Source organism: Canis lupus, chromosome 34, assembly GCF_011100685.1.
Source record: "Canis lupus familiaris isolate Mischka breed German Shepherd chromosome 34, alternate assembly UU_Cfam_GSD_1.0, whole genome shotgun sequence".
NCBI lineage: Eukaryota > Metazoa > Chordata > Mammalia > Carnivora > Canidae > Canis > Canis lupus.
The window spans coordinates 26,773,788-26,801,639 of NC_049255.1; the positions used below are offsets into that span (position 1 = coordinate 26,773,788).

Sequence of the window (27,852 nt, forward strand, 5' to 3'; positions counted from 1 at the left end):
TCTTAGTATTATTGTGAAAATGGGTTTGATCTTTTATACCCCTGAAGTTGTCTCAGGATCTACTAGAGACCCAAAGACCATAATTTGAGAATATCTGCCTACTTAGGGGCCTTAGGGCTTTAATTATCTTGTAGAACTTCTGTTGAGAAAAGCTCCAAAACTCAAATAATCTACTGAAAATAGTGAGCATAATGCATTAATTTCTTAATAATTCTATCTATAAACACTAATTTGCATTTTCAGATGTGAATACTTCTGTGATTTTTTTCCCTACATAACCAAGTCCTCTCTAAGAAGTTCTTTTACCCATAGTGGGCAACACTGTTAATGCTGTAATTTTCCCATCTGTTCCAGGTTATTTAAAATGAATACATAAAAGTAGGAAAACTCTAATACATTTTTTAATAAAAGATACATGCACTAGCTAAGATATTCGATGGACCAGTGAAATTTCCCACTATGAAATTCTATAAATAGCGTCAATTACTTAAGTGTCTCTGTCCCACTAATACACAGAGCATTATTCTCATATTTATAAATATAGAAAGCAAAAACTGTATTGTATTATGAGACACCATACCTTCTCCAATCAATTCATTAATACAAAGGTCTCAGAAGTAAGTTTTTCTGGTTCTCTGCTTAAAAAATAGGCGCATACACCTCTAGAGCACAGATTTCACAGCAGAAATATGCAAAATAACTTAATATTCATACTTGGAAGCACCCTGGGAAACTTTATAGCCCTAAATCTTAAAGTCTGCTTGCCTATACACTGCTACAGTAAGCTTAAAACTCAACTTATTGTTTGATTAAAAACAGGGATTGTGAAAAGAATTAGCTACTTGGGAAGGAGATTGAAAAATCTTTTTATATAAAATCTGTCAAAAAAAGGGAAGTTTTACAAATAATGTTTTTCTATTGGTTGATAGCAATAACCTGTCAAAACAACTCAGTATCTGCATATATTATGCAAGCTGAAAGTTAAGTTTGTGAGTTTAGAAAGCTGCTAATTTTAATACTCTAAATCAGAGAAAAAATTTTAAAGTAAATTTAGTTGGTCTGTGGACTGTTCTTTATCGTTTGTCATCAAAGTAAATATGAGTGACAGTATTACTATATAGTGATAACTCAAACCGATCTCCTGGGTAAATTATAAAGTTTAAATACATCCTCAAAAATTTAACTTACCTAGCAGCTTGAACTGCACTTAACTGAATTCCTTGGTTATCACTTGAAGCATTCTATAAAAAATTAAAATAATTTTTGATATAGATACAGAGTAATTAGAAATACAAATGAAGACAGGTGAAAAAACTCAACTTACTTGAACAATAGCTTCTAGAGAGGTATTTTGCTGTGAAAAATATTAAAGAGAAAACTAAGTTAAAAAGTCACTTTAAAATTCTCTATTTATGTAAAAATTTTCACTGGTAGTCTTAAGTTATCAGAATAACAATAACTTACCACTCTATAATCACCATCTATATCAGAATCTTCACAAATATCTTCATGCGGTACATTCCTTCTCTTTAAGAGATGCTCATCTCTTTTATTCTTTAAAAAAAAAAAAAAAAAAACTTGAGTTAAAAAAAGCTAAATACTTTCATATAAAGGTTAGGCAATCTTGTGCCTACAAACTGAAATAGGAAGTGCCTTTTAAAATTAAAACACAAATGCAGAAAATTAAACCAAATTGTGATTTAAACACTTAAGCAACACTAATTTGAGCCCCAAGCCCCAAGTATTATATTTTTAATGAACCGTGAACTATGTAAAAACAAACTAAAAAACAAAAAAAAATTGATTAAAAAAGACAGTGTACAGTTTAAGCCAGAACCAAACATATATTTATTTAAAAGTACTAAACCATTTTATACATCATCTGGGAGCTTCTCTCTATCACCTAAAAACAAAGTCAAAGCAAAAGTTGGGCAGTTCAAAATCAGACAAAAATCAACAATGTCTTACAAAAATCAAAGGCCACTTAAATATCGCTTCAAATGTATGAGACAAATTTAAAGATATATTCCCAACTATAATTTATTTTTTACACACATGAAGTATAACCTATTTTAATACTTGAAGAGTTGATAAAATTTATAAGTAGAATAAGTTCTTTTCAGGACATAACTACACATGTAAATAGAACTATTTAGTATAACTGTATAGATACAACTTTTACTTTATAGAAATCATTAAAAATTACAGAAGAAAAACACCAAACAACTCATTTATCTCTATTTCTGGAGAGTGGCCAAATTGTATCTTGCCAACTTCAACAGTCTAAGTTTAGTTAAAATCTTTCCGTTTTCAAAAGAAAAAGAAATGTTAGGCACTTGGGATTCATACACATTTAGTATCTTCTACATACGCTATAATGTTGTTAGAATTATGCTTGGAGTACCCAATGTTACTCAGACTCACCTTCCTCAATTCAACTACAACTTCATTTCGTTGTCTTCTCATAGTCTACAAGAAATTAAAGAAAAAAAATATTTAAAAAAAAAAACCTCAATTTCCATCACCCAAGAACACCACTATTAACATTTTAATGTACATCTTGTAATCTTTTCTAGTCATATATGTAAATAAAGTCATATTTTACTCACAATAAAGACACAATTTTCTATATTAGATATAAAATTGTAAAACTATAACATTTATAAAAATATAGATACAAAGAATAAAGATACAAAGAATAAAAGAACCCATAATCTCACCTCCCATGAATCATGACACTTAAAGAAGTAATAGTACATGTATAAGATTAGTAAATTCAACTGCTTAAAAAAGAGAAGGGGAGATGTCTTCTTATCCATCCAGTCTTCTTCTCTAAAGGTCAATACTGTTTGATTTACCATGATTCTGACACACTTATCTACTTACTCTATCTTTACCTTATGTTTGTTTACTTAGATTTGAGAGCCCTTCTATGGTGGTACATACAGATTGTTTTCATTATTTCTAATGACCAAATAATTTTTCTATCATATACCGTAACCATTCTCTTATTTTTTAACATGTGTTTTTCTCATTTTAAACTTACCTAACACATGGATACATGCTTACTGTAAAATATTCAAACCTTCAGAAACACTACAAGTTTAAGCTCTAAGTTCTCCTCATTCTTTCTAGTGACTGCATATGCCTGAGCATATTAAGTAGAAATAGCAATGTATAAAGTAATACTCCTATGTCTAAAGATCTCAAACATATCCAAAACCAAACTTAATTTTAACAAACATACATAACTCTATCTGATCTCACATGATTCATACGGGAGGTGAGACCAGGAGTTCTTTTATTCTTTGTGTCTTTATTTTTAGAAGCCTTATGTTACTGCTTAAAAAATTTATGTCAGGGGCTCTTGGGTGGCTCAGTGGGTTAAGTGTCTGACTCTTGATTTCAGCTCTGGTCATGATCTCAGGATCATGAAATCAAGCCCTGTGTCAGGCTCTGCACTCAGTGGGAAGTCTGTCCCTCTCTCCCCGCTGGTGGTTGGATGGATGGATGGATGGATGGATGGATGGATGGATGGATAAATAAATAAATAAATAAATAAATAAATAAATAAATAAATAAATAAATAAATAAATAAATAAATTTATTTAAAAATTATGATATGTCCAGTATTATAGATCTATTGATAATTTCAGAGATTTTCGACAAATGGCAACTCTATCCTTCTAGATACACAGACTAAAATCTTTAGAGCCATTCTTGAGTCTTCTTTTTCTCTCACATCACACATCTGATCACAGCAAACCCTCCTACTGGACTGGTTCAACCTTCAAAACTTATCTGAAATCCAACTACTTATCACTACCTTCTCTTCTACTACCTTTGGTCCAACTCACCATTATCTCTCATCTGCATTATTGCAAAAGCCTCTTAACTTGCACCCTCTTTCTGCTCTTGACCTCCTTCTCTCCTAGTTTGTTTTATCACAATAACCAAAGCAATTCTCAGGGAATCTTAATTTTTGAGTGTCACCGTCTCCTTTGACAATCTGGTGAAATCAATGAACACCTTTCATATAGTGCTTTTTATTTTTAAAAAGATTTTTTTTTAGAGAGAGAGAGAGAGAGAGAGAGAGAGATAGCACGAGCAGGGGGAGGAGACTCCATGCTAAGCACAGAGCCCAACACGGGGCTCAATCCCATGACCCCAAGAGCATGGCCTGAGCTGGAATCTAGAGTCAGCTGCTTAACCAAATGAGCCACCCAGGTGACCCATTTAGTGTTTCTAAAAAGAGATAATATGCAAGATTACAAAGAAAACAATTATATTGATATATAGTTGTCAAAAATATATAAATATGAAAAAACAAACTGTAACATATGTGCTTCATTATCACATTAAGTGGGATCTAACAGTGGGTCTAACAGCTATAATTTCAAAGTAATGATGACCAGAAATGAAATTTCAAGATATTTGACAACAATAATGTTTTATTGGTGGTGACAGAGAGTCACGGATAACTTTACAAACTACATAAAGTTATTGGCTACATTATTAAATGAAGGAAACACTGTTAGAAGTTAATGAAAATAAAAATGTAATTTTTTCTAAGTCTTTAGGTCCTCCTGATTTCTACCCAGACTCTGAGAGAGGAAGTACTCAGTAAAGAACCTTTTTCAAAAAGTCAGTCAGATCATGTTACTCGCCTGTTCAAAACCATCAAAGGCTCTCCACTTTGGAGTAAAAGTCCAGTCATTAAAATGGCTTAAGTCTACTCAAATCTTCCTATCCCTTCTCCAATTACTAACTTTTTAGACCTCGGCTCATATCATTCTTTTGCTTCACTCTGCTGTATCTGCACTAACTATGCTATTCCTCTAACACACTAGAAATTCTCTCTTCAAGGCCTTCACTAATACACTATACAGCAACTCCTAAGGATAGACTCCAGAGCCAAACTGCTTGGGTTCAACTTTCAACGATACTACTATTTACTAGCTCTCAATGCCTTAGTTTTGTCATCTATATAATGAGGATAGTAAAAATACCTATTTCATAGGATATTAATAAAGATTAAGTAAGTTAATATATGTAAAGGGCTTAAATAGCTCCTGGCCATAACTGTATATGTATTAGCTATTATTATTATTGCTACTCTAATTCCATGGCTGTAATACTCTTCCCTCATTATCTGCAGTGCTCACTTTCATCTTTGAATCTTTCAAATGTCACCTCCATGGTAAGGTTTTTCCCTTCCTAACCAATCAGCAACACTCCCTCTGGGTACTCTCTATTCCTCTTCTCTGCCTTATTTTTCTCCACACCTCCTATCACATTCTATAGGCTATATAAAACTTTACTAATTGTTACCCTCTCCCCACTAGAATATAAATTCTATATATAAGGAACAACATAAGGAATAAATATTATTCCTTCTTAAAATGCATTGGATAATCTTATATATGCAGAAATCTTTACCTCAATTTTTAGCCAAACTAATTTATTCAATTTCTGTTTAAGTGGTTTTGATGATCATTTGAGTTTTGCTACAGATATGTATCTTAAAAATACTAAATGAATGAAACTGGATTGCTTTCTTAGGCCATATATAAAAATAAACTCAAAATGTGTTAAAAACCTAACTGTGAGACCTGAAACCATAAAACACCTAAAAGAAAACACAGGCTGTAATTTCTTTGATTTTCTATTTTATTTTATTCATTTATGATAGGCACACAGTGAGAGAGAGAGAGAGAGGCAGAGACATAGGCAGAGGGAGAAGCAGGCTCCATGCACTGGGAGCCCGACGTGGGATTCGATCCCGGGTCTCCAGGATCGCACCCTGGGTCAAAGGCAGGCGCCAAACCCCTGCGCCACCCAGGGATCCCTGTAATTTCTTTGATATCTGCTGTACCAACATTTTACTAGGTATGTCCCCATAGGCATGGGAAACAAAAGCAAAATTAAACTATTGGGACTACAACCAAAATAAAAAGGTTTTGCACAGCAAAGGAAATCATCAACAAAATAAAAAGCCAACTACTGAATGGGAGGAGATAAAATGACATATCTGATAAGGGGTTAATACCCAAAATACATTTAAGAAGTCATCTACAACTCAATACCAAAAAAGAACAAATAATGCAATTAAAAAATGGGCAGGGGACCTGAAGGACATGTTTCCAAAAACATACAGATGACCAACAGACAGGAAAAGATGCTCAACAACAATAATTAGGGAAATGCAAATTTTTTTATAATAAATTTATTTTTTATTGGTGTTCAATTTGCCGACATACAGAATAACACCCAGTGCTCATTCCGTCAAGTGCCCCCCTCAGTGCCTGTCACCCATTCACCCCCACCCCCTGCCCTCCTCCCCTTCCACCACCCCTAGTTCGTTTCCCAGAGTTAGGAGTCTTTATGTTCTGTCTCCCTTTCTGATAAGGGAAATGCAAATTAAAACCACAATGAGATATCACTTTACACCTGTCAGAATGGCTAAAATTGGAACCACAAGAAATAAGTGTTGGTGAGGATGTGGAAAACAGGGACCCATGTACACTGTTGGTGGGAATGCAAACCAGTGTGGCCACTGTGGAAAACAATATGGAGGGTCATCAAAAACCTAAAAATGGCAGTATCACACACCCAGGAATTCCATTACTGGATATTTACCCTAAAAAAAAAAACAAAACAAAACACTAATTCAAAGAGATCCATGAACGCTTGTTTACTGTAGCATTACTTCCTACAGCTAAATTATGAAAAGAGCCCAAAATACCCATCAATAAATGAATGGATAAAGAAGATGTACTCGCGCGCGGGCGCACACACACACACACACACACACACACACAGGAATATTATTCAGCCATAAAAAGAATGAAATCTTGCTATTTGCAAAGACATGGATGAAGCTAGAGTATAATGCTAAGTGACGTCAGTCAGAGAATACCATGATTTCACTCATATGTGGAAATTTAAGAAATAAACGAACAAAGAAAGAGACAAAAAAATATAGAAAAACTGCTGGCAGCCAGAGAGAGCTGGGTGAGAGATGGGTGAAATAGGTGAAAGGGGTTAAGCGTACACTTATGATGAGCACTTATGTTGAATCATTATATTGTACACTTGAAACTAATATAACACTGTATGTTGATTATATTTGAATAAAAAATAAATAAAACCCCAAACCCCTGCAACCTGTTTTCCAAACTGGTTGTATAACTGTCCATTCCAGTAATAGTACATGAGAATTTTAGTCCTTCACATTCTTACCAACATTTGAAAAGGTTTTCTTCATGTAGGCATTTTAATAGATATGTACTGGTTTTTCAATTTCTTAATTATTAATGACACTGAACAACTTTTCATAAGCTTTTATTAATTTATATTTCATTTTAAATAATTTATTTAAAGGAGGCTCCATGCCCAGAGTGGAGCCCAACACAGAGCTTGAACCCACGACCCTGAAATCAAAACCTGAGCCAAGATCAAGAGTTGGACACTCAACCTACTGAGCCACCCAAGTGCTCCTCATGTATTTATTTTCTATCTTACATTTTCTTCCATAAAGTCTTTTTGAATATTTTTCTCTTACAAAAGACTCTAAAAAATATAAATAAGATAGGCTGCAAAATGAGTAAAACTACTTTGCCAAGTACTACAATAAAAGTTTCAACATTCACTATCTTTTAACAATTATAGCCTTAGGAGGTTAAAAAATATATTTTTTTTAATAAATAAGGAAATTGAGGACGAAAGAAGTTAAATTATTAGCCAAGACCACACAGCTAGAAATGGGATAGCTGGAATCAGAATTCAGATGGTCTCCTACAAAGCCAATTAACCCCTATGTCATACTGTCTCCCCCAAGTCTTAAAGTGAAGTAAGAGTTCAAGTCAATTTTAGAGCCTAAGGTTCATACTACAGAAAAAATACTATTATCAAGACAATGGGCTTTGCACTGTATCACAATAAAAAACACCGAACAACCTTAGTAAACAACAACAAAAATTAGGTCCTATGTCTCATACACAGAAAACAAAATTTGTAAAATGTACTACTTAAAAGATTGTTCAATAAAAGGTAGACTTCTGAGGGACAAATATTTGTAGTCAGAAAATTTTTATTAGTATCTATTTCATCCAAAGAAGCAGAATTAAGTTAAAATGGGCTTTAACTTCTTTTCAATAAAGCAAATGTATAAATAAAATATAAAATAAATATTATATATGCACATTTATACATTTTATTTATACCAAAAGAATTTTTTCCCACTACAGTACATTTTATTTATCAAATTTGGAGTTTCTGATAATTTGGAACTATTAATAAAGGATTTATCAAACCAATTTAACACTGTATATATAATGACATAAACCTCGGGCTATTTCTATCCACAGAAATTTATTTGCAAATTTAAGAGATTTGACAATTTCTTTATTATAGAACAAGAAAGCAAGAAAAGAATTTCCTTCTCTTGAGAAGAAGCTATTACTACCTTCAAGGTAAAGAGAAGATTGAATCAACTAGAAGAAAGACCTCTTATGCACCAGCCTGGCAGCATTTACCCACGTTTTTTATTGCAAAAAAGTATGTTTTAAAAGTGGTATTAGATATTTAGACATTTACCAAGTCACAACTCCAACTCAAAAGACTTTTATTTCTCTGGAGTCCCATGAAAAAGGTATATAGGGCTTGTTTTCCTAAGTCTTTTTGTCATCTTTAAGAGCAGAGTTTTTACATACTACATGCAAACATAATGGTTGTGAATTCACATGACTTACACTGATGCAGTGAGCTGTCAATTAGAATTCCAAAAGGCTGCCAAACTGGCCAAAGACTTATTTATAGGCCAAAGAGCTATCTAAAGGACAAAGGCTGTAAATGGGGGGGATGGGGAGAGAGGCAGAGATAGACTGAGTAGAGTTTATAGGCAGATCGTCTAGTATTATTATACTTCTTTGCTTGTAATAAATAGTTACAAAATCCTAAATTCAGGCAAAAGGGGACAAGAAATTGTCAAAAAATTCAAACAAGTGAATCTTACAGAACACAATATAGTTTTTTAATTTAACAAATAATTACTGAATCCATCACTATCCTAAATTCTAGGGATTAAACACTTTCCTCTAATGAGGACAGGGTTCCTTTTCCAATTTATGGCTACTTATTTTCTAACTAGTGGCTACTTAATTTCTAAGTCACTTTTTACCAATGTATAGTTTTTCCTTAAAACTCTAAAAACTACTAATTTATGATGATGTAATAATAATATACTGTATGAAATCTGAATATTTAAAAATTTTTTGAAAAAATATGAGGGTTTAGATCAATAAGGACTCAATCTCACTAGAGAAAATTTCACAAGTTAGTCATACGAAAGATAAGGAATATAATGCTTTGATTTTTATTTCATACAGCTATCTTCATTCTCCAGAATGTTAATACTTGGGTAATAGCACAAAAAAAAACAAAAGAAAATAAAAATTTAAAAGACTAATGAGGCACGAGCATTTTTGGGGGCTTATGGGATATATTCTAAAACTGGATTGTGGCAATGGTAGCATAACTGAAAATTTACTAAAAGTCACTGAATTATACATTTAAAATGGGCTTTAAGGGATCCCTGGGTGGCGCAGCGGTTTGGCGCCTGCCTTTGGCCCAGGGCGCGATCCTGGAGACCCGGGATCGAGTCCCACGTCGGGCTCCCAGTGCATGGAGCCTGCTTCTCCCTCTGCCTATGTCTCTGCCTCTCTCTCTCTCTCTGTGACTATCATAAATAAAAAATAAAATAAAATAAAATAAAAAAATAAAATGGGCTTTATGCAATAAATTATATCTCAAATTGTTTAAAACTAAAGACAATTTTTAAAGAGTTATATATATACACACAAACATATATAATCTTCCTCTCCATACAATATGGATTACTACTATACTATTACTTAGAGCCTGCTGGGAAGCATTCACTCAATCATTCAAATATTTATTAATCACCTATTTGTTAAGCACTAGAAATAAAAAGCTGGACCAGACATAGCATATCTGTGCCTTTAAGGAAGTAGTATTTATGACAGAGAAATAGAATAAAATAGTAGTAAAGCTTAACATTTAGCAAACATTTGGTGCCAAACACCACTTATAACACATTACTTGATTTTACTCATCTAATAAATGTAATGTTATAATATGCATATACTGCTCTTGACATTAGAAAAACTAAAGTAAAAATGAAATATAAGCTGAATCTTTAATAAATGGAAACTTATCTAAAGATAGGATTCCAGGTAGAAAATGCAGCATATACAAAAAGAGGGAATTATAAAAGATGGTGCATGCAGGATCTGTTGAAGAATGTCAGAAGCCAACAATAGAAAGGTAGGCAAGGAGCCATATCAATAAGATCATAATCGATTATATAAAGCTAATCTACAGAAGAGTTCAGAGAAAAGTTGAATTACTGGTATTTTCAACCCAAACAATCATCACATCTTAAACAAACTTGGCAGGTACAATAGTCGTTCAACCCAATAAACATGGTAAACAAAATGGTAAAAGTGTTTAACTGTGAAAGTCTGCTTTAGGATGCCTGGGTGGCTCAGTCAGTTAACGTCTGACTCGATTTCAGCTCGTTATGATTTCAGGGTCATAGAATTAAGGCCCAAATCTAGACTCTGTGCCAGCGGGGAATCTGCTTGAGATTCTCTCTTTCCCTTTGTCCCTCCCCTCACTCGTGCACACATGCTATCTCTCTCAAATAATCTTTTTTTTTTTTTTTAAAGATTTTGTTTATTTATTCATGAGAGACACAGAAAGAGAGGCAGAAACACAGGCAGAGGGAGAAGCAGGCTCTCTGCAGGGAGCCCAATGTGGGACTTGATCCTTGGACCCCGGATCATGCCCTGAGCCAAAGGCAGATGCTCAGCGGCTGAGTAGCCACCCAGCTCTCTCAAATAATCTTAAAAAAAAAAAAAAAAAAAAAAAAAAAAGTCTGTTTTCCCATACCTTTTCTGTTTTTCCCCTCTTTTCATTTCCACTTGATCTCTCCAGTAGTATGCTTATTCGTGCCTTTGCCAAATATCATGTATGCCGGCAAACTGCATGTGATCAGCAAATAAATTCTAATTTTATGTTTATGACAATAAGGAGGAAATTTTGAGTGCTTAATGTTAAATGCTTACTCAAACTGTGATTTCTCAAGATAGTATTTATTAATAGTAGTAGTAAAGTTCTAATTAGCACTACTACTGATGGGCAAGCCTTTATAAGCAAAATCAAATTCTTACCTCTAACAAGTAAAAAGATAACTCAAGATTTAGTATAAGAGGGATCCCTGGGTGGCACAGCGGTTTGGCGCCTGCCTTTGGCCCAGGGCGTGATCCTGGAGACCCAGGATCGAATCCCATGTCGGGCTCCCGGTGCATGGAGCCTGCTTCTCCCTCTGCCTGTGTCTCTGCCCCTCTCTCTCTCTCTCTCTCTGTGTGACTATCATAAATAAATTAAAAAAAAAAAAAAAAGATTTAGTATAAGAGAAGTTTCAAAGTAAATTCAACAAGGAGGGGCAGCCCGGGTGGCTCAGTGGTTTAGCACCGCCTTCAGCCTGGGGTGTGATGCTGGAGACCTGGGATCCAGTCCCAGGTCAGGCTCCCAGCGTGGAGCCTGATTCTCCCTCTGCCTGTGTCTCTGCCCCTCCTCTCTGTAGGTCTCTCATGAATAAATAAATAAAATCTTAAAAAAAAAAAAAAAAATTCAACAAGGAGGCCTAATTTAACCTTGGCAAGTTACTGAACAGTTTTGTAAACTAATTCTACCAAAAATAATACTTTTAAATGATCCATATCTAAATTATAAGTACTGAAATAATTAGTACATAAATATAATTTATGTCACAAAAATGTAATTGTTAACAGTTAACTCCAAGGAATAGGATTACAGTAGAGTTTCACTATCAAACATTTGAACGACAGGGAAATGTATTAAATTCAGACTTATACATATTTCTTTGGAAAAGTTAGAAAATAAACATAGTAACAGAAAAAAGTTCAATTTTCAGTTTCTTGTATTTCCCTATCTTATACAAGATATATATACATATGTACACACACGTACCTTTAGTGTCATATCTAAAAAAATCACTGCCCAATTCAATGTCATGAAGTTTCTGTCCTAGGTTTTCTTCATAAGAGTTCTGTTTTAGGTTTTCCATTTAGGTCCTTGATCCACTGAGTTAATTTTTAGTATATGGTGTTAAGTAAGGGTCCAATTTCATTCTTTTGCTTGTGGATATCAAATTTTCTTAGCCCCATTTTTTGAAGAGACTGCCCTTTACCAAATGAATGGTCTTGGCACTCCTGTCAAAAATCTTTGACCATATTTGCAAGAGCTTATTTCTGTGTTCCCTATTCTATTCCATAGGTCTATGTTTGCCTTTTGTTAGTATCATACTGTTTTGATCATGTCAAGTCTCAAGTTTTAAATTAGGAAATGTGAGACCTCCAACTTTCTCCTCTTTTTCAGGACTGTTTTGACTATTCAGGGTCTTTTGAGATTCTATATGCACTTCTCCATTAAATCTGTAGATCATTTTGGTAGTACTGACATTTAACAATAGGTCTTCCAACCCAGGAACGTGGGATGTCTATTTATTTGTGTCCTCTTTAATTTTTTAGCAACATTTTGCAGTTTTCAATGTGAAAGTCTTTTACCTCATTAGTTAGGTTTATTCCTAAGTATTTTATTCCTTTCGATGCTATTGTAACTCAAATTCCTTTTCAAAATGTTCCTTGTGAGTGACTGCTGATTTTACATCCTGTAACTTTGCTGAATCATTTATTACTTCTGACATTTTTCTATAAGGATCATTAGGGTTTTTGACATATAAGATCAAACCATCTATAAACAGAATTTTACTTCCTCCTTTCCAACTTGGAGGCCTTTTGTTTCTTTTTCTTGCCTAACTGCTCTGGCTAGGACTTTTAGTACTATGTTGAACAGTACTGGTGAAAGTGGGCATCCTTGTCTTGATCTTATTCTTACAGGAAAAGCTTCCAATGTTTCACCATCCAGTATGCCATCTGGGGGGCTTTTTGTATTTGGTCTTCATTATATAGAGGTAGTTTCCTTCTATTCTTAGTTTGTTGAGTGTTTTTATCATGAAAAGGTATTGAATTCTGTCAACTGCTTTTCCTGCATCAATGGACATCAATGTGTGGTTTTGCCCTTCATTCTGTTAATCTGGTAGAGTATACTGCTTTTCATAAATTGAACCATCCCTTACATTCCAGGATTAAATCCCACTTGGCCATGGTATATAATCCTTTTAATATGCTGTTGAATTCAGTTTGCTAGTATTTTGAAAATTTCTGCAACACTATTCATCAAGGGTATTGGTCTGCAATTTTCCTGTAGTGCCCTTTGGCTTTGATACCAGAATGCTAGTTTTTTTGTTGTTGTTGTTGTTTTTGTTTTTTTCAGAATGCTAGTCTTACAGAATAGATGTGAACATATTCCCTTGTCAGTTTTTCTGAGAGAGTTTAAAGGGGATTAGTATTAATTCTTAAATGTTTGGTAGACTTCACCAGTGAAGCCATCCAATCCTGGGCTTTTCGCCATTGGAAGATTTTTGATTACTGATTCAATTGCTTTCCTAGTTATGGATTTTTTTGTTTTAAAGATTTTATTTACTCATTCATGAGAGACACAGAGAGAGAGAGAGAGGCAGAAGCAGAAGTAGGCTCCATGCAGGGAGCCCAATGTGGGAGTTGATCCCGGGACTGGGGGATCACGCCCTGAACTGAAGGCAGATGCTCAACCACTGAGCCACCCAGGTGCCCCCCTTCCCCCAAGCTATAGATTTGTTTAGATTTTGTTTCTTCAGGATTCATTCTTGGTAGGTTGTGTGTTTCTAGGAACTACTCCATTTCACCTAGGTTATCTAGTTTGTTGGTGTTTAAGTCATACATATCCTTTTGTAATATTTTTTTTCCTACAAAACACATGACAAGTAAAAACATGATCTTACATGAGTAAACACTAAAATACAGGTACACAAATAACAACTCTAAGAGTTCAATTAAGAAATGATCAATGCAAACTGTTGTGAGGGAAAATTTGTATGCCAGACTCTGTCATGAGAATTAAGAACAGAGTAGTATACAAAATAGACAAGGTCCAGGTTGAACTGAGGCCTCCAATTCAACTGAGGTTTCAGCTCAACCTGGAAATATAAGGGAGAAATGGCAAGGTAAAGGGAAGACAAGAAGTGTTTCCAATAGGGACCCCATAAAAACAAAGATAGAAAAGCGAAACCGAGTGTTAAAGGTAAGGTGCATTTATCTGCCCTAAGAGGGAGAAGAGTCTAAGATGAAAGTTATAGAAATGGGGGAATTATAAACTGAAAAGTTAAGAATCCAGGGGATGTTCAATGTTTGCCTTTTCCCTAGCATTTATGTAGCAAACACTCAAATATCTGCTAAACTTAACTGACAGGCTGAAATACCTAGCTTATTACAAAATTTTAACTGACTTTATAGACAACAGGAATCCACTGAAATAATGGTGTTCTGGGAAGTTTACCGAACTAAATTCCAATGGTTCTCAATCTGCGGTGATTTTGCCACTCAGGCAACATCTGGCAGTTTCTGGAAACAATTTTGGCTTTTATAACTGGGAGGGAGCATGTTACTGGCATCTAATGGCAGAGGCGAAGAAAGCTCTAAAACAGCGTACAATGCACAGGAGGTTCCCCATAAGAAAAAACTTATTTGGCCCAAAGTATCAAGTGTCAAGGTGGAGAAACTTGGCTGTATTCTACCATGAATTATTCTTATAGGAACCCAAATTTAAAAAAAGGACCCCAAATTAAGTTCAAATATATGTGAAAAAATGTATAAGAAAAAGTAAACATTCTAAGAAATTTAATAGCAGTAAGATTATGGAGGATTACTTTATTTCCATTTCTCTAAAAAATTTCTACAATTACATGCCATTACCATTTCAAGAGACAAAAATTTACCTTCATTTAAAAAATCTGATTTAGTCACTAATCCTAATTACAGTGCACACACATTTTTTTTTTTTTTAAGTTTCATTTAATTCCCTCAAGTAGTTCCTTAAATGCCAATGATAGCCCAGGTTCTGCAATGAGAATTAAGAAAAGACTGGTATACAAAATAGACAAGGTCTATACTTTCAGGGAACTTCTAGTCTGGGGGAGAAATTAACAGAGTAAGTACACTAACAAATTATGATCAATGTATTTCTTACGGAAAACAACAAGGGGGATGAAATTTCAATTAGCTCACTAGGGGCGTGGGTGGATGGCAACTCTATGTAAATAACACTGAAGACTCAGAGGATGAGAAATAAACAGTGGAGAAAAGGCGGGTATAGGTATAGAGGGTGGAGAAAGCATTCCCACAGATCAGCATGTGTGAAGGGCCTAGCTACTGAAGTGCTAGAGTTAGAAGAATTAAAAAATGAGAGTGTAACTAAGGGAGATAAAGTGACAGAGATAGGAGGGAGAAATAGATAGGGACCAGATCTGGTCTCCGTAAAGAATTTGGAAGCTAAGTGTGATGGAAAGCTACTGAGGCAGAGAGGGGCATGATTTCATTTTTTAAAAACCACTCTAGTTGTTTTATGAATTGGAGAAGAGCAACAGCAGAAATAAGGCAATCACTATGGAGATGAGATTAATAATGAGGTAATAATGATACGTCAGAGTTTAATAGTGAGTAGAAAGTTAACAGAAAAGTTAAGAACGGAATGACCTTAACTAAATAATGTCATACTTACAATCTTGTCTAAAAGAAACTTCTCTTTCCAAGGATGCTGCTGCAGAAGCAGGCAAAGGCTGTTCATTACCATGTCACATCCTCCCTTCCACAGCACTGCTGACTAGGAAGGCGGTGAAGGGGAAAGCACCTAACTCAGGAAAAGCCAATCCATAAGTATGCTGAAAGTAAAACCTATCTGCTTCACTTTGGGTAGAGCTTTACTAGCTCAGATTCTCTCAGTAATTGAACGCAAAACTACAGAAAGATTAAGATAGTATCTAGGAAAAATAAAAACTAGCACTAGGTTAGTCGCAGACAGAGCAATACAAAGAGAATCCATGAATTCCTACCACCAAGACACTCACCTGATGTATCCTGAATGAAGTGAGAATTGGGTCCCTTAATATTCCTAATACCCCATCCTTATTTGACCTATTCTGGACAAAGGTGTTTCTTGCATTCTTAAAAGCTTTTAATCGAAGCAAGTACCCATTAGGTGGGATTTTAACTTTATGGAAACTGAGGTTTAAAAAAAATGAAGCTTTCCTAATGGCATACAGCTATTGAAATGCCCTCTTAGGTGTTCCAACTCTAAAAATCAAGCTTTTCCATGAGTCTCAAGGGAAGAGTTACCGGACAGTTAACATTTAGGATGTCCTTTCCCTTCACATTTGAGGTATACTATTTATTGTAAATTTGAGTTTAGGAAGGGCACACAAGAGATCTACTACTACAACAGTAGCTCACAATGGCTGAATATCCCCACAGGGTCAGTCTATAGCAGTGATCTTGACTTGTGAGAATGCAAACTCTGTGAGAATTTAGCCTGTTATTCATTGTTGTATCCTCACTGCTTACAACCGAACCTCAGACACAGAAAGTGAGTAAATATTTGCTCAACAAATGAATTCAATACAGGGAAGGGTACATGGAGAAGTCAGTCAGTCAGAAGGGTACATGGAGAAAGAGGTAACGAGAGGTCACCAATGACCCTTTGGTAGTGGAAAGTTGTCATGGTCTCTATTTCTCTTAATTAAGCTTCTTAAAAAAAAAAAAAAACAACATACAGCTTTATTGAGATATAATTCACACATCATACAATTTGCCCATTTAAAGTGTATAATTCCAAAAAATAAAATAAAATAAAGTGTATAATTCCATGGTTTTTAGTATAAAGTCGCAAATAACCACCATCTAATTCTAGATTATTGTCTTCACCATATAAAGCCCATATCCTTTAGCAGTCATTCCCTAAGGCTTGGACAACTATTAATCTACTTTCTGTCTCTATGAATTTACCTATCCTGGACATTTCATAGAATTGAAATTACGGAATATGTGATCTTTTCTCCATTTTTTAGTATTTTTAAAATTTAAATCAATTTGCCAAGAATATGTGACCTTTTCTGACTGGCTTATTTCAGGTAGTAAAATACTTTCAAGGTTCATCATGTTGTAGAATGGAGCAGTACTTCATTCCTTTTTATGGCATAATACTATTCCATTGTACGTACAGACCACATTTGTTTACCCATTCATCAGTTGATGGGCATCTGGGTAGTCTGTTTTGGATATTATAGGTAATGCTGCTATGAACACTCATGTACAAGTTTTTGTGCAGACACTTATTCTTAATTCGCTTGGGTTTTACCTAGGGGTGGAACTGCTGGGTCACATGTTAATTGTCTAACTTTGAGGAACTGTGAAACCACATTCCAAGGTAGAATGCACCATTTTACATTTCCTTTAGCCATGTAGGAGGATTGCACTTTCTCCATATCCTCACCAACACCTGATACTTTTTATTTATTTTTGTTTTCACACTTATTAAAAAACCAATCCTAGTAGGTCGAAGTGGTATCTCATTATGGTTTTGATGTGGCATTTCCCTAATGACTAATGATGTTGGTTATATTTTTTATTTGTTTATTGGTCCTAAAAAGTTTTTATGATTTGAAGATAATACTGTTACTAGCTTAAAGCTGGAGAACAAAAGGGAATTGGGAAAATGATTCAAGATACTAAGAGAAAAAATGTGAACACTGACATAAAATGTTGGATCACAGTTGATCACAATGAACTCAATTCTATAAATATACCTGTATATAATGAACACCTCCACATAATAATTCAAAGGCAAAATAAGAAACCATTCTACATCTATATTGAACAGGGCTGCTTTACAATGTTGTCTTCAGTAATTTTTTCTTCCTTTCTTTTTACTCTATCAGATCCCCTCATTCTTGTGACAAATCTGGGGTTATGTGAAAGTACCAACATTCTTCCCTACCTAACACACAAACAGAGCTTGTGCTGCCCAATCACAGAACCATACTCCCCTACCCAAAATGATTAATTTGGGCATAAGCATGCAATCAAATCTTAAAAAAAAAAAAAGATTTTATTTATTAATGAGAGACAGAGAGGCAGAGAGGCAGAGACACAGGCAGAGGAGAAGCAGGCTCCATGCAGGGAGCCCAACGTGGGACTTGATCCCAGGTGTCCAGGATCACACCCTGGGCCGAAGGCAGGCGTCAAACTGCTGAGCCACCAGGGCTGCCCAAATCTTACTTAATCAATCTTCCCTAGACCTTCACTAGAACTCTAACCGCAATTAATACCAGTTGTGGCCCTAGACTTACAGGTTATGAAAGCTTATGCTTAAACTAATGTGAGGTGGGTTTCTGTTCCCTGAAACATAACCACATAGTATAAAAATCAGCTCTTTTAGCCTAAAGTTATCAGACTTTTTTCTTTTTTAAAGATTTTATTTATTTATTCATGAGAGACACAGAGAGAGAGAGGCAGAGACACAGGCAGAGGGAGAAGCAGGCTCCATGCAGGGAGCCCGATGTGGGACTCGATCCCAGGTCTCCAGGATCATGCCCTGGGCCGAAGGCAGATGCTCAACCGCTGAGCCACCCAGGCGTCCCTAAAGTTATCAGACTTAACTTGGGTTTTATACTTACTAAAAAACCAAGAATAATGTAACAATTATTTGAAAATATTAAGACTATATTTTACTTGCTTTTCTGGACCAGTAACAGCTGAAAGTGACCACAGAAGACCAGGGTAAATAGGTAGAATGGGTGGCAAACAGGATAGGGTCATTTCATAAAACCAAGGAAACACTACCTATAGAGCCATCAAGATACAACTACCATTAACTAAATAAATTTAGATAATGCCTGCTTTAAGGAATCAAAAACACATGCTATAAAAACTAAAACAAGTATTCAGAGTAGATACTGAGCAACTAAAGTTTTCATAAAGTAGGAAACTGAGATAGAATATGATTTGCTATCTTATATTAAAAAATATGCCTACCACCAAATTATAGGATTCTGACTTTTGTCAATAAATATTAAATTCCGGGTTTTTCAAAACACATTATTGAAAATGCAATTTATGTTAGGTTTAATGTAAATTAAATTTAGGGTAAAAGCGACAGCTAGTAAAATTTTGGTCTAATAGTAAATGAACAGTAATAGAAAAAGCTTAGGTTTTAAGTGTATCTATGACCTTAACTCTTTTTTCATCACAGGTACTAACAGTGTAAATCAAAACTATTTTCTGGTTAAATTTACAATCTTGTGGGAAAAGTTACAAACTACATTAGGTATTTACTAACCTACTTACAACACAAAAATTAGATAAATGAAGTCAGAAACTAGTAATTTTGCAACAATCTGGTTGAAGCACACAAGAGAAAGGCTTTTACTTGAGCGCTAATGAACAGAAAAGGAAGCCTTCCCCAATTCATGTGATGTGATTGGAATTATGGTCCACAGCAGTACAAAAGGAACTACAAACAAAATGTTATTCTAACAAGGAATACGAGGGATTATTTGGATATAATGAATGATGAAGCAAGCTGGAAGAAATAAAGAGCTTCCATTCACTGTATATACTACATGCCAGGCACTATTAAGCATGTTTAGGGAGATTCAAAAAATAAAAAATAAATGGCTAGAGATATTAAGTTAACTTCCATAACTATTAAATGGAAGAACCAGAGTTCAAATCCATGCTTTAACTGTTACAGTCTTTTAAGAGATTTTATGAATTAAGGGGATCCCTGGGTGGCTCAGCGGTTTGGAGCCTGCCTTTGGCCCAGGGCGTGATCCTGGAGTCCCGCGTCAGGCTTCTGGCGTGGAGCCTGCTTCTCCCTCTGCCTTGTCTCTGCCTCTCTTTCTCTAAGTCTATCATGAATAAATAAATAAAAAATAAATAAGTAAATAAATAAATAAATCTATCTTTGGTGGGGAAGAGAGATTTTATGAATTAAAAGTGACAGTCATCTCTTACAGAAGCAACACTAATAAACAAAGACAGTGGCTCTCAAAGTGTGATCAATAGGTTTCTGTAGAGATACTGAAGCCTTTTCAGAGGGTCCACAGATCAAAACTATTTTCATATTACTACTAATATTTACTATGGTTCTAATATTTGCACAGCAATGCAATGCAGTGGGTAAAACTGCTGGTGTTTTAGCATGAATTAAGACAATTTCACCAAGCTGTATAAGTACACACTGTATTTCAGTTAAGAAAACAAGATACATGGGTGCCTGGGTGCTCAGTTGGTTGAGTGTCTGCCTTTGGCTCGAGTCATGATCCCAGGGTCCTGGGATGGAGCCCCCATAGCCCGACATCAGGCTCCCTGCTCAGTGTGGGGTCTGCTTCTCCTTCTCTCTCTACCTGCCACTCCCCTTGTTTGTGTGCTCTCTTGCACTCTCTCTCAGATAAATAAAATTTTTAAAAAAGATCAGCTCACTTAATGTCCCTGACAGTAGAGTAAAAAATTACCTTTTTAAAAACTGGCCCTTTCTTTAAGTTTTGTGATAAAATGAGGATTACACATAAACTACTGCAGCATACCCACTTCTGCATAACGATGACTGTCTCAAGGAAAAAGTTTTTGTATGATTGAGTTGCAAACTGAACTAGCCATTTTTTTTCATAGAACACCATTTTTACTTGAAAGAACGACTGACAGACAAATTATGGCTATTCAGACAGTGTCTGGCAGATGTTTTCACAAAAATGAGCAAAGTGAGCTTATGGCTTCAAGGAAAACAACTTACAGTGTTTCTTGCTAATGATAAAATTTAAGCTTTCAAGTGAAAATAAGAATTTTGGAAAATCTGTATCCATCACTGTGAGCTTCACAAATTTCTAATATTCAAGCTTTTTCTGATGAACTACTTGATGACACTGACAATAATTGGTGAATTTTCACTGTATAATAAAATGTGCCAGCATTTGGAAGATCTGCATAACTCTGTGAACTAATATTTTCCAAATGACCAATACATGCTTATACAAAATCAGGCATGTGCAAAAGATACAATCCAAGTGCAAGACAGACCTATACATTTTAACATAACAGAGTATGAAAGGCTCACTGATGTGTCCTCAGATTCCATATTGCAACTAACCTTTAAGAAACTACTATTTTGTGGAGTTCTGGTATAGTATCAAACAAAAATTTCCATAATAATCTGAAAAGGCTATTAAAACATCCTCCCTCTCCAACTGCCTGTGTAAAGTGGGATATTCTTCATATACTTTAACCAAAACAGCATTATCACAAAAGATTGAATTCAGAAATAGACATGACAATCCAACTATCGTTTCTTGAGCCAAATATAGGAGACCTCAAAAACAAAACAAAACAAAACAAAACAAAAAACAAACAGAACAAAATTAAACATGGCTATTCTTTTCACCACATTTTCTGGGTTTTAGAAAATAAGTTATTTTTCATTAGAAATTTGTTTATATAAAAATATAAAGTAGCTTCATTGTTATTTTTATGAGCTAATATTTTTTTAAATTCTTGTTTTAATTTCTGAAATGACAGACTTTTTTTTGAAATGACAAATAGTGATAGAAACCCACAAACAAAGCTCTTTCAGGATCCCTAATTTTTAACAGCGTAAATAGGTCTTCATCCTCCAAAGCTTTGAAAACTTCTGGACTAAAGCCATTAGAAGTGTGTGTGTGTGTGTGTGTGTGTGTGTATCTTATTTAGTAGATGCCAATATAAAGATTGGCATCTCATATTAACTAAAAAAAAGGGAGTCTCCACTAATCCTTTTACTAACCAAATCTAACTATAAATGTATTCTCTAGACTTTAAAGTCCACAAAAGATACACAATTTCAAAAATCTCTCTGGGAGAAAAAGGAAACTTACTGAATAGCTATTATACCCCATGGACTATGCTTTCACATATAACCTTTTAATCAACTTTGAGACTTGTATCAAGGCTGAAAGAAGTTAAAAACAGGTAATATGGTATGGTATAAATAGTACAGACTTTACTTTGACATGTACCTGAACTAAAATCATTCCCTTAATGTAATGTTATTAAGTCACTTAACTCTAGAGAGTTTTCTTCTATAAAGTAATTCCTATTATTAGACTGAGAGAAATGAGAATACAATTAAAAGCATATACAGTATATGCTTCGATCATACTTCTCTGTTCCAAAAGTAAACCAGCAAATACCAAAATCATCATTCAAGACTAGACTTGATGACACTCTCATTTTACCATCACAGTCCTTAAGGCAGATGAATGCTGCTCCAAAAAAACACTCAAAAATATTTTGAGGACCCACAGTAACTATCAGGCATTAGAGATCAATGCTTAAAAACTATATACACATTTTTCTAAAGTACTTTCATTCTTTTGAAGTTAACTCACTCCTACAACTCTTCCCAATCTTGTATATATATGTTCATTTGACATTCTAGAGACTATGAAAAACGAAGACATTTTGATATCTCAAAGAAAATTATCAATGAAGCAATTCTGAAATTGCTTGCCTTGTAAACCAGGAAAGCTGACAGGGAGCACAAAAACAATTATTTAATTCCTAACTATATTTCTATTAGATATTTCACATTGTCACATGCCTGGACTATTATATGAAAAATTAGACTGCAGTTATTTTAAGTATAGTAAATATGTTCCAAGATTTGTGATGAGAGAGGTCAGTCTCTAAAAGTTAACAAGACTTAATAGCTTAACAATGCTTTTCACTCTGTATGGTTACAAACTACCAAAGCTGGTTAACAACAACAAAATAGCCGATCAATTTATTAAACTCTTGCCAACCAAGCAACTGTTTATTTCTAAAGTTCAGAGAAACACAAGTGTCCAGTCATTTAATATTTTATTATTTATTTTTAGGGTAAGTTTTTTTCTCAAAGTTGTGTTTTTATAAGATCTAATTAATTTCTTTTTTAAAAAAAGATTTGAGAGAGAGCATGTGAAAGAGAGCACACGCCCACAACCAGAGGGAGGGCCAGAGGGAGAAGCAGACTCCCTGCTAAGCAGGGAGCCAGATGTGGGGCTCCATCCCAGTGACCCTGGGATCATGACCTGGGCCGAAGGCAGACTCTTAACTGACTGAGCCAGCCAGGTGCACCAAGAGCTAATTATTTTCTAACAATTTATGCTATTAGAACTTGGGATACTCTCGGAACTACTGTAAAAATCATAGATTGTTTGGAAAGTCTACAAAAGAATCCCTGCTCTACTTTTAAAACATAAACTAGGGACGCCTGGGTGGCTCAGCGATTGAGCACCTGCCTTTGGCCCAGGGTGTGATCCTGGAGTCCCGGGATCAAGCCCCACATCAAGCTCTCGGCATGGAGCCTGCTTCTCCCTCTGCCTGTGTCTCTGCCTCTCTCTCTCTCCCCCCTCTCTCATGAATAAATAAATAAAATCTTAAAAAAAAATAAAAAATAAAAAACCATAAACTAGATGAGCTTTATTTGATCTATCCTGACAAATATTTTAAGTTTGGTCACTACCCATTTCCTGTTTTGTGTTCAGTGTACCCTTTCTATGGTTACCTTTCTCAACCTAGTTAACAATGATCCTCTACCACACTGCAAGAAAGCAGTCAAGCCCTTAACACCATCCGAAAATTCCCATAAATTATTTTAAATGAATACTGATATACGTCTTCTTTAATACTTTTGTGTTTCAAGAATTTAGCATGATCACATTTTGGAAGAGCCAGAATGGTAGATTGAAAGGTAAGAATGAGCATCATATTGAAAGCTCTTAATCAGTTTCAACTTCTAACACTTAAAAATTATGACTATTAGAAGGGTCAATGATTCCCTGTGGTCAAACTACTCTTCAATGAGCAATTAAAGAGCTCTACGTTAAAACTCTTCCCTTTTAAGTTCAATGTAACTTAAGTTCTGTATGGACACAGAGAAAAAACAAAGAGCCAACTGCAAATACGGTAGTAAAAGAATCAATTACAATGAATCCTATTAAATCACCCTAACCCTGAAGCAAAAAAGCAAAAAGTGATAAAATGCTCAGGGAACTGCTAGCATCTTCCTAACATGAAGCAGGTGCCAAGTACCTCTGTTTTAATAGATTAAAGAATCTTTAAGACTGACTCTCAAGGTCACACACAAAGTTAGAGATCATTAGATCACACTAAACTCTAGGACTTTGTACTCTATGTCATTATCAAACAGTATCAGATCAAACTGAAAACATGGTAATTACCTCATTCTATATGCTGTTCTATATCTGAACTGTCCAATAAGAGAGCCAATAGCTTCATATGGCTATTAAGCAGGTGAAATATAGCTAATCCACACTGAGATGTGCTTTTTAAATTTTTTTCTCCTTTTAATTTTTTAAAAAAATTTATTTATTCAAGAGAGACACAGAGAGGCAGAGGCATAGGCAGAGGGAGAAGCAGGCTCCCTGCAGGGAGCCTGATGCAGGACTCTATCCCAGGACCCCCACGGCAGATGAGCCAAAGACAGATGCTCAACCACTGAGCCACCCGGGTGCCCCTGAGATATGCTTTAACTGTAAAATACAAACCGGATTTTGAAGACTTAGTATGAAAAGAATATAAAATATCCCAATATTTTTTATATTGCTGATGTTATATTGGTATTTTGGATATATGGGATTAAATAAAATTCACTGGATAGTAATGGTCCATACTTCTTTACAAAAAACTCTCAGTGAAACAGATGTCATCATTGAGACCTAAACCCAAAGTAGAATTTTCTTAGAATCTATTGTAGCAAAACATAGTAACTATACGTGGAGGGGAAGGTTATGGGGATAATAAGTGTTCTGAGGGACACAGACATATAGATAATTAAATACACAAAAAAGGCCATTTTAGTGTTCTCTAAAGATGATAAAAAGTTGCTATCTCATTACAAGTGTATCTGACTTTGAATAAGTGAGGAGAAAGTACAGTTTCCACTAGAGTCATGTCATTTTCCTAGGTGAAACAGTGAAAATATCCCTATTTCTTTTGTACCCACAGGGTTATCAAAGTCCTCAAGGATGTCCCTAGGCACTATAAACTTCTCAAAAAAATCTGGTTAATGTGTTTATAGTTATTTTTAAAAATCACTTATAATATTGTTCTAATAGAGTCAGCACAATCTTATTTTGACTAATGTGATAAGAAATTGACAGTAAGAGGAAACATCAAATTACCAAAAAAAAAAAAAAAAAAAAAAAAGGATCGCTTTAGAACAGTTTGGCAATCCCAGAAAAGGTTACGTTTAAAGTTACCGTATAACCCACTGGTTCTACTCCTTGGGATATAACCAAAGAGAAATGAAAACATAGGTCCACAAAAAACTATGTACATAAACGTTCATAGCAGCATTACGCATAACAGCTAAAATAGAGTGGAAACAAAGCAAATGTTCATCAACTGATGAACGGATAAACAAGATGTGGTATATCCATAGGCTGGATTATTATTCAGCATATTACTCAGCCATAAAAAGGAACGAGGTGGAACGAGGCTCTGTTTTATTTTTGTTACATGTGAAAACCCTGAAAACATTATGCTACCTAAAAGAAGCCAGTCACAAAAGATCACATACTATGTAACTCCATTTATAGGAAATATCCAGAATAGGCAAATCTAGATGGAGAGTAAAGGGAAATAGAGATTCTTTTTGGAGTGATAAGACCATTTTAAGATTGGCTGTGCTAATGGCTGCACAGGGTTGTATAGCATAGGAATTACATTTCAATGAAGCTGTTTTTAAAAAAAAAAATGCAGCCAGAAATGTAGGTGAAGGGAAAGCATCAGAACTTGTCAAGCATCTAATCGCTATTTTTTGGATTTTGTAACTTGAGGTATTTATGTTTTTAAATTTCGTAATGGTTTTCATTCTAAATATTGATATCAGTAAAAAATTTCCTTCATCACAGTATTACCCAAGTAGGTAAATTTAATGAAAAAATCGTAAGTTGTACCTTTAAAGTGGTGATTATTATGGCATGTGAATTATATCAATAAAGTTGTTAAAAATTTTCCACAGGAAAAAAAGGATCACAGGATAATATCTCACATTAACCTTAAAACAATCACAGAATTAAGAACCACATCCTCAGGTATTTTAATAGATCCTCAAACTATGAAACCTACTGAAAACAACACAAACTACCTTAAAGATTGAACGGCTTTGTGAAAAGCCCCCCAGGATAGTTACTATCTCAGTCAACCAAATGCTCAAAGTTCAGAAACAGGTGATGGGAATTTGGAGATTTTAGTATAAAAAAGTACAGAGGAAGCAATACAAAAACTACTACTTGACCACTTTTTCTTTTAAAAGCTACATTCCTGATGCAGGCACAGGATGCACGTATTAAAAAAAAAAGAATCGATTTACCTAGACTCTCAACACTGAAGGGAAGAAAAGTCTATCAAAATTCTGTGATTGGTGTGCGTGTGTGTGTGTGTGTGTTTTACCCACACACCTCATGTAGCCTAACCACCTGGGGGGGGAGGGGGAGCTGTATCGAAGATAATCAAGGGTTCCCCCCCACCCCCCTTCTAAAATAAAACGGGATGGTGCCATTCCAGAGCCCACCCCATCCCCCACTACCACCACCTGCAGGTGGAGGGAAAGGATACTGTAGACTAGAGGATGACAGCTTTGTATAACCCTGTGGACTTTATATATAAGAATGCAGCTGGTGGTCTCTCAGGAGGGGATAAAGAGATTTGTGAGCAAGCTGAAATAAGGGGTATTCTTTGCCTGGAAGAGGGCACACCGTGAGCCACATCTTGAATCAGCTATATCCAGAGTAAAACACAGGCCGCTGGAAGGCACTGTTAGCATCCACCAGGATGGCCTCTCACGCCGGGGGTGTTTTTTTCAACGGAGAAGTTGACTCCTGTAGTTTGGACATCGGGGGGAGGCAGGGGTAAAGCGGGAGTCGGGAAGACCAGAGAAAACGCCTTTAAGTGGAGACGACTCGGACCCCGCAGGGGAAGTTCCGAGCCCCGCTCGGTCGCCGCACGCTCGTCCCCCCCCCCCCCCCCACCGCCCTCCTCACGCGGCGCCAGACGGCGGGGCCCGGGGCAGAGCCGGAATCTCCGCCGGGGCCGGGGCCGGGGCCGGAGCCGGGGCCGGGGCCGGGCCGGGGCCGCGCGGCACACGCACGCCTCCTCCGCGCTCGCCGCGCCCGGTCCTCCCCGCCGCGCGGCCCAGCCCCTCGCACCCGCGCCGGGCCGGCTCCCCGGGGCAGGCCTAGGCCGCGCCGGCCGTACCCCCGCACCCCGCTCCCGGGCGGAGGGGGGACCAGGCCCGACACAAACTTCCCGGCGCGTTCGCAGAGGCGTCACGCACGGGCCGGCCCCCAGCGCCATTCCCCCGCGGCCCGGCGACGGCGCCCGCCCCGGCCCCCCACGCCCGGAGTCCCGGCGGACGTCGGCCCGAGGCCCGCAGCCCCCACCCCTCCGGCGCCCCCGAGTTTACCTCCAAGTCGCGGCCTTTGTTCTTGAAATTCTTGAGCCGTTGGTTGTCCAGTTTCTCGTTGTCCGCCATGGCCGGGCCGGTGACTCCTTCCCCCGCCCGGGCCCCCGCGGGATCCGCCCCAACCACCACGCCGCACCGACACTCCCAGGAACCGGGCCGCCGCCTCAGCTGCAGTGCCCGCCGCGCCGCCGCTTCCTCCCTCCTCTCCGCTGCCTCCGCCGCGGCCTTCTCCTCCTCCTCTCCCCGCCCGCCCCCCCCGCCCTAACCCCGGCGCGACCGCAGCTCCGCCGAAGACAACTGCGGGGCCGGGCG

General features: G+C 36.4%; 1 protein-coding gene across 2 annotated transcripts in view; it reads right to left on the minus strand.

The window, feature by feature from the left end:
• The window catches only part of KPNA4 (karyopherin subunit alpha 4), a 65,626-nt gene extending 37,843 nt beyond the window's left edge, over positions 1-27,783 (minus strand). The window contains exons 1-5 of one of the 2 annotated variants that reach the window (XM_038583766.1): positions 27,541-27,783; positions 2,425-2,469; positions 1,465-1,554; positions 1,325-1,354; positions 1,189-1,241 (exon numbers count right to left, since the gene is read on the minus strand). In XM_038583766.1, the coding sequence (XP_038439694.1) occupies positions 1,189-1,241; positions 1,325-1,354; positions 1,465-1,554; positions 2,425-2,469; positions 27,541-27,609 (287 nt within the window). In that variant the 5' untranslated portion in view covers positions 27,610-27,783. The remainder of the gene's footprint in view (positions 1-1,188; positions 1,242-1,324; positions 1,355-1,464; positions 1,555-2,424; positions 2,470-27,540) is intronic. The other variant, XM_038583765.1, reaches the window with a different exon arrangement.
• Positions 27,784-27,852: the final 69 nt, after the last annotated feature.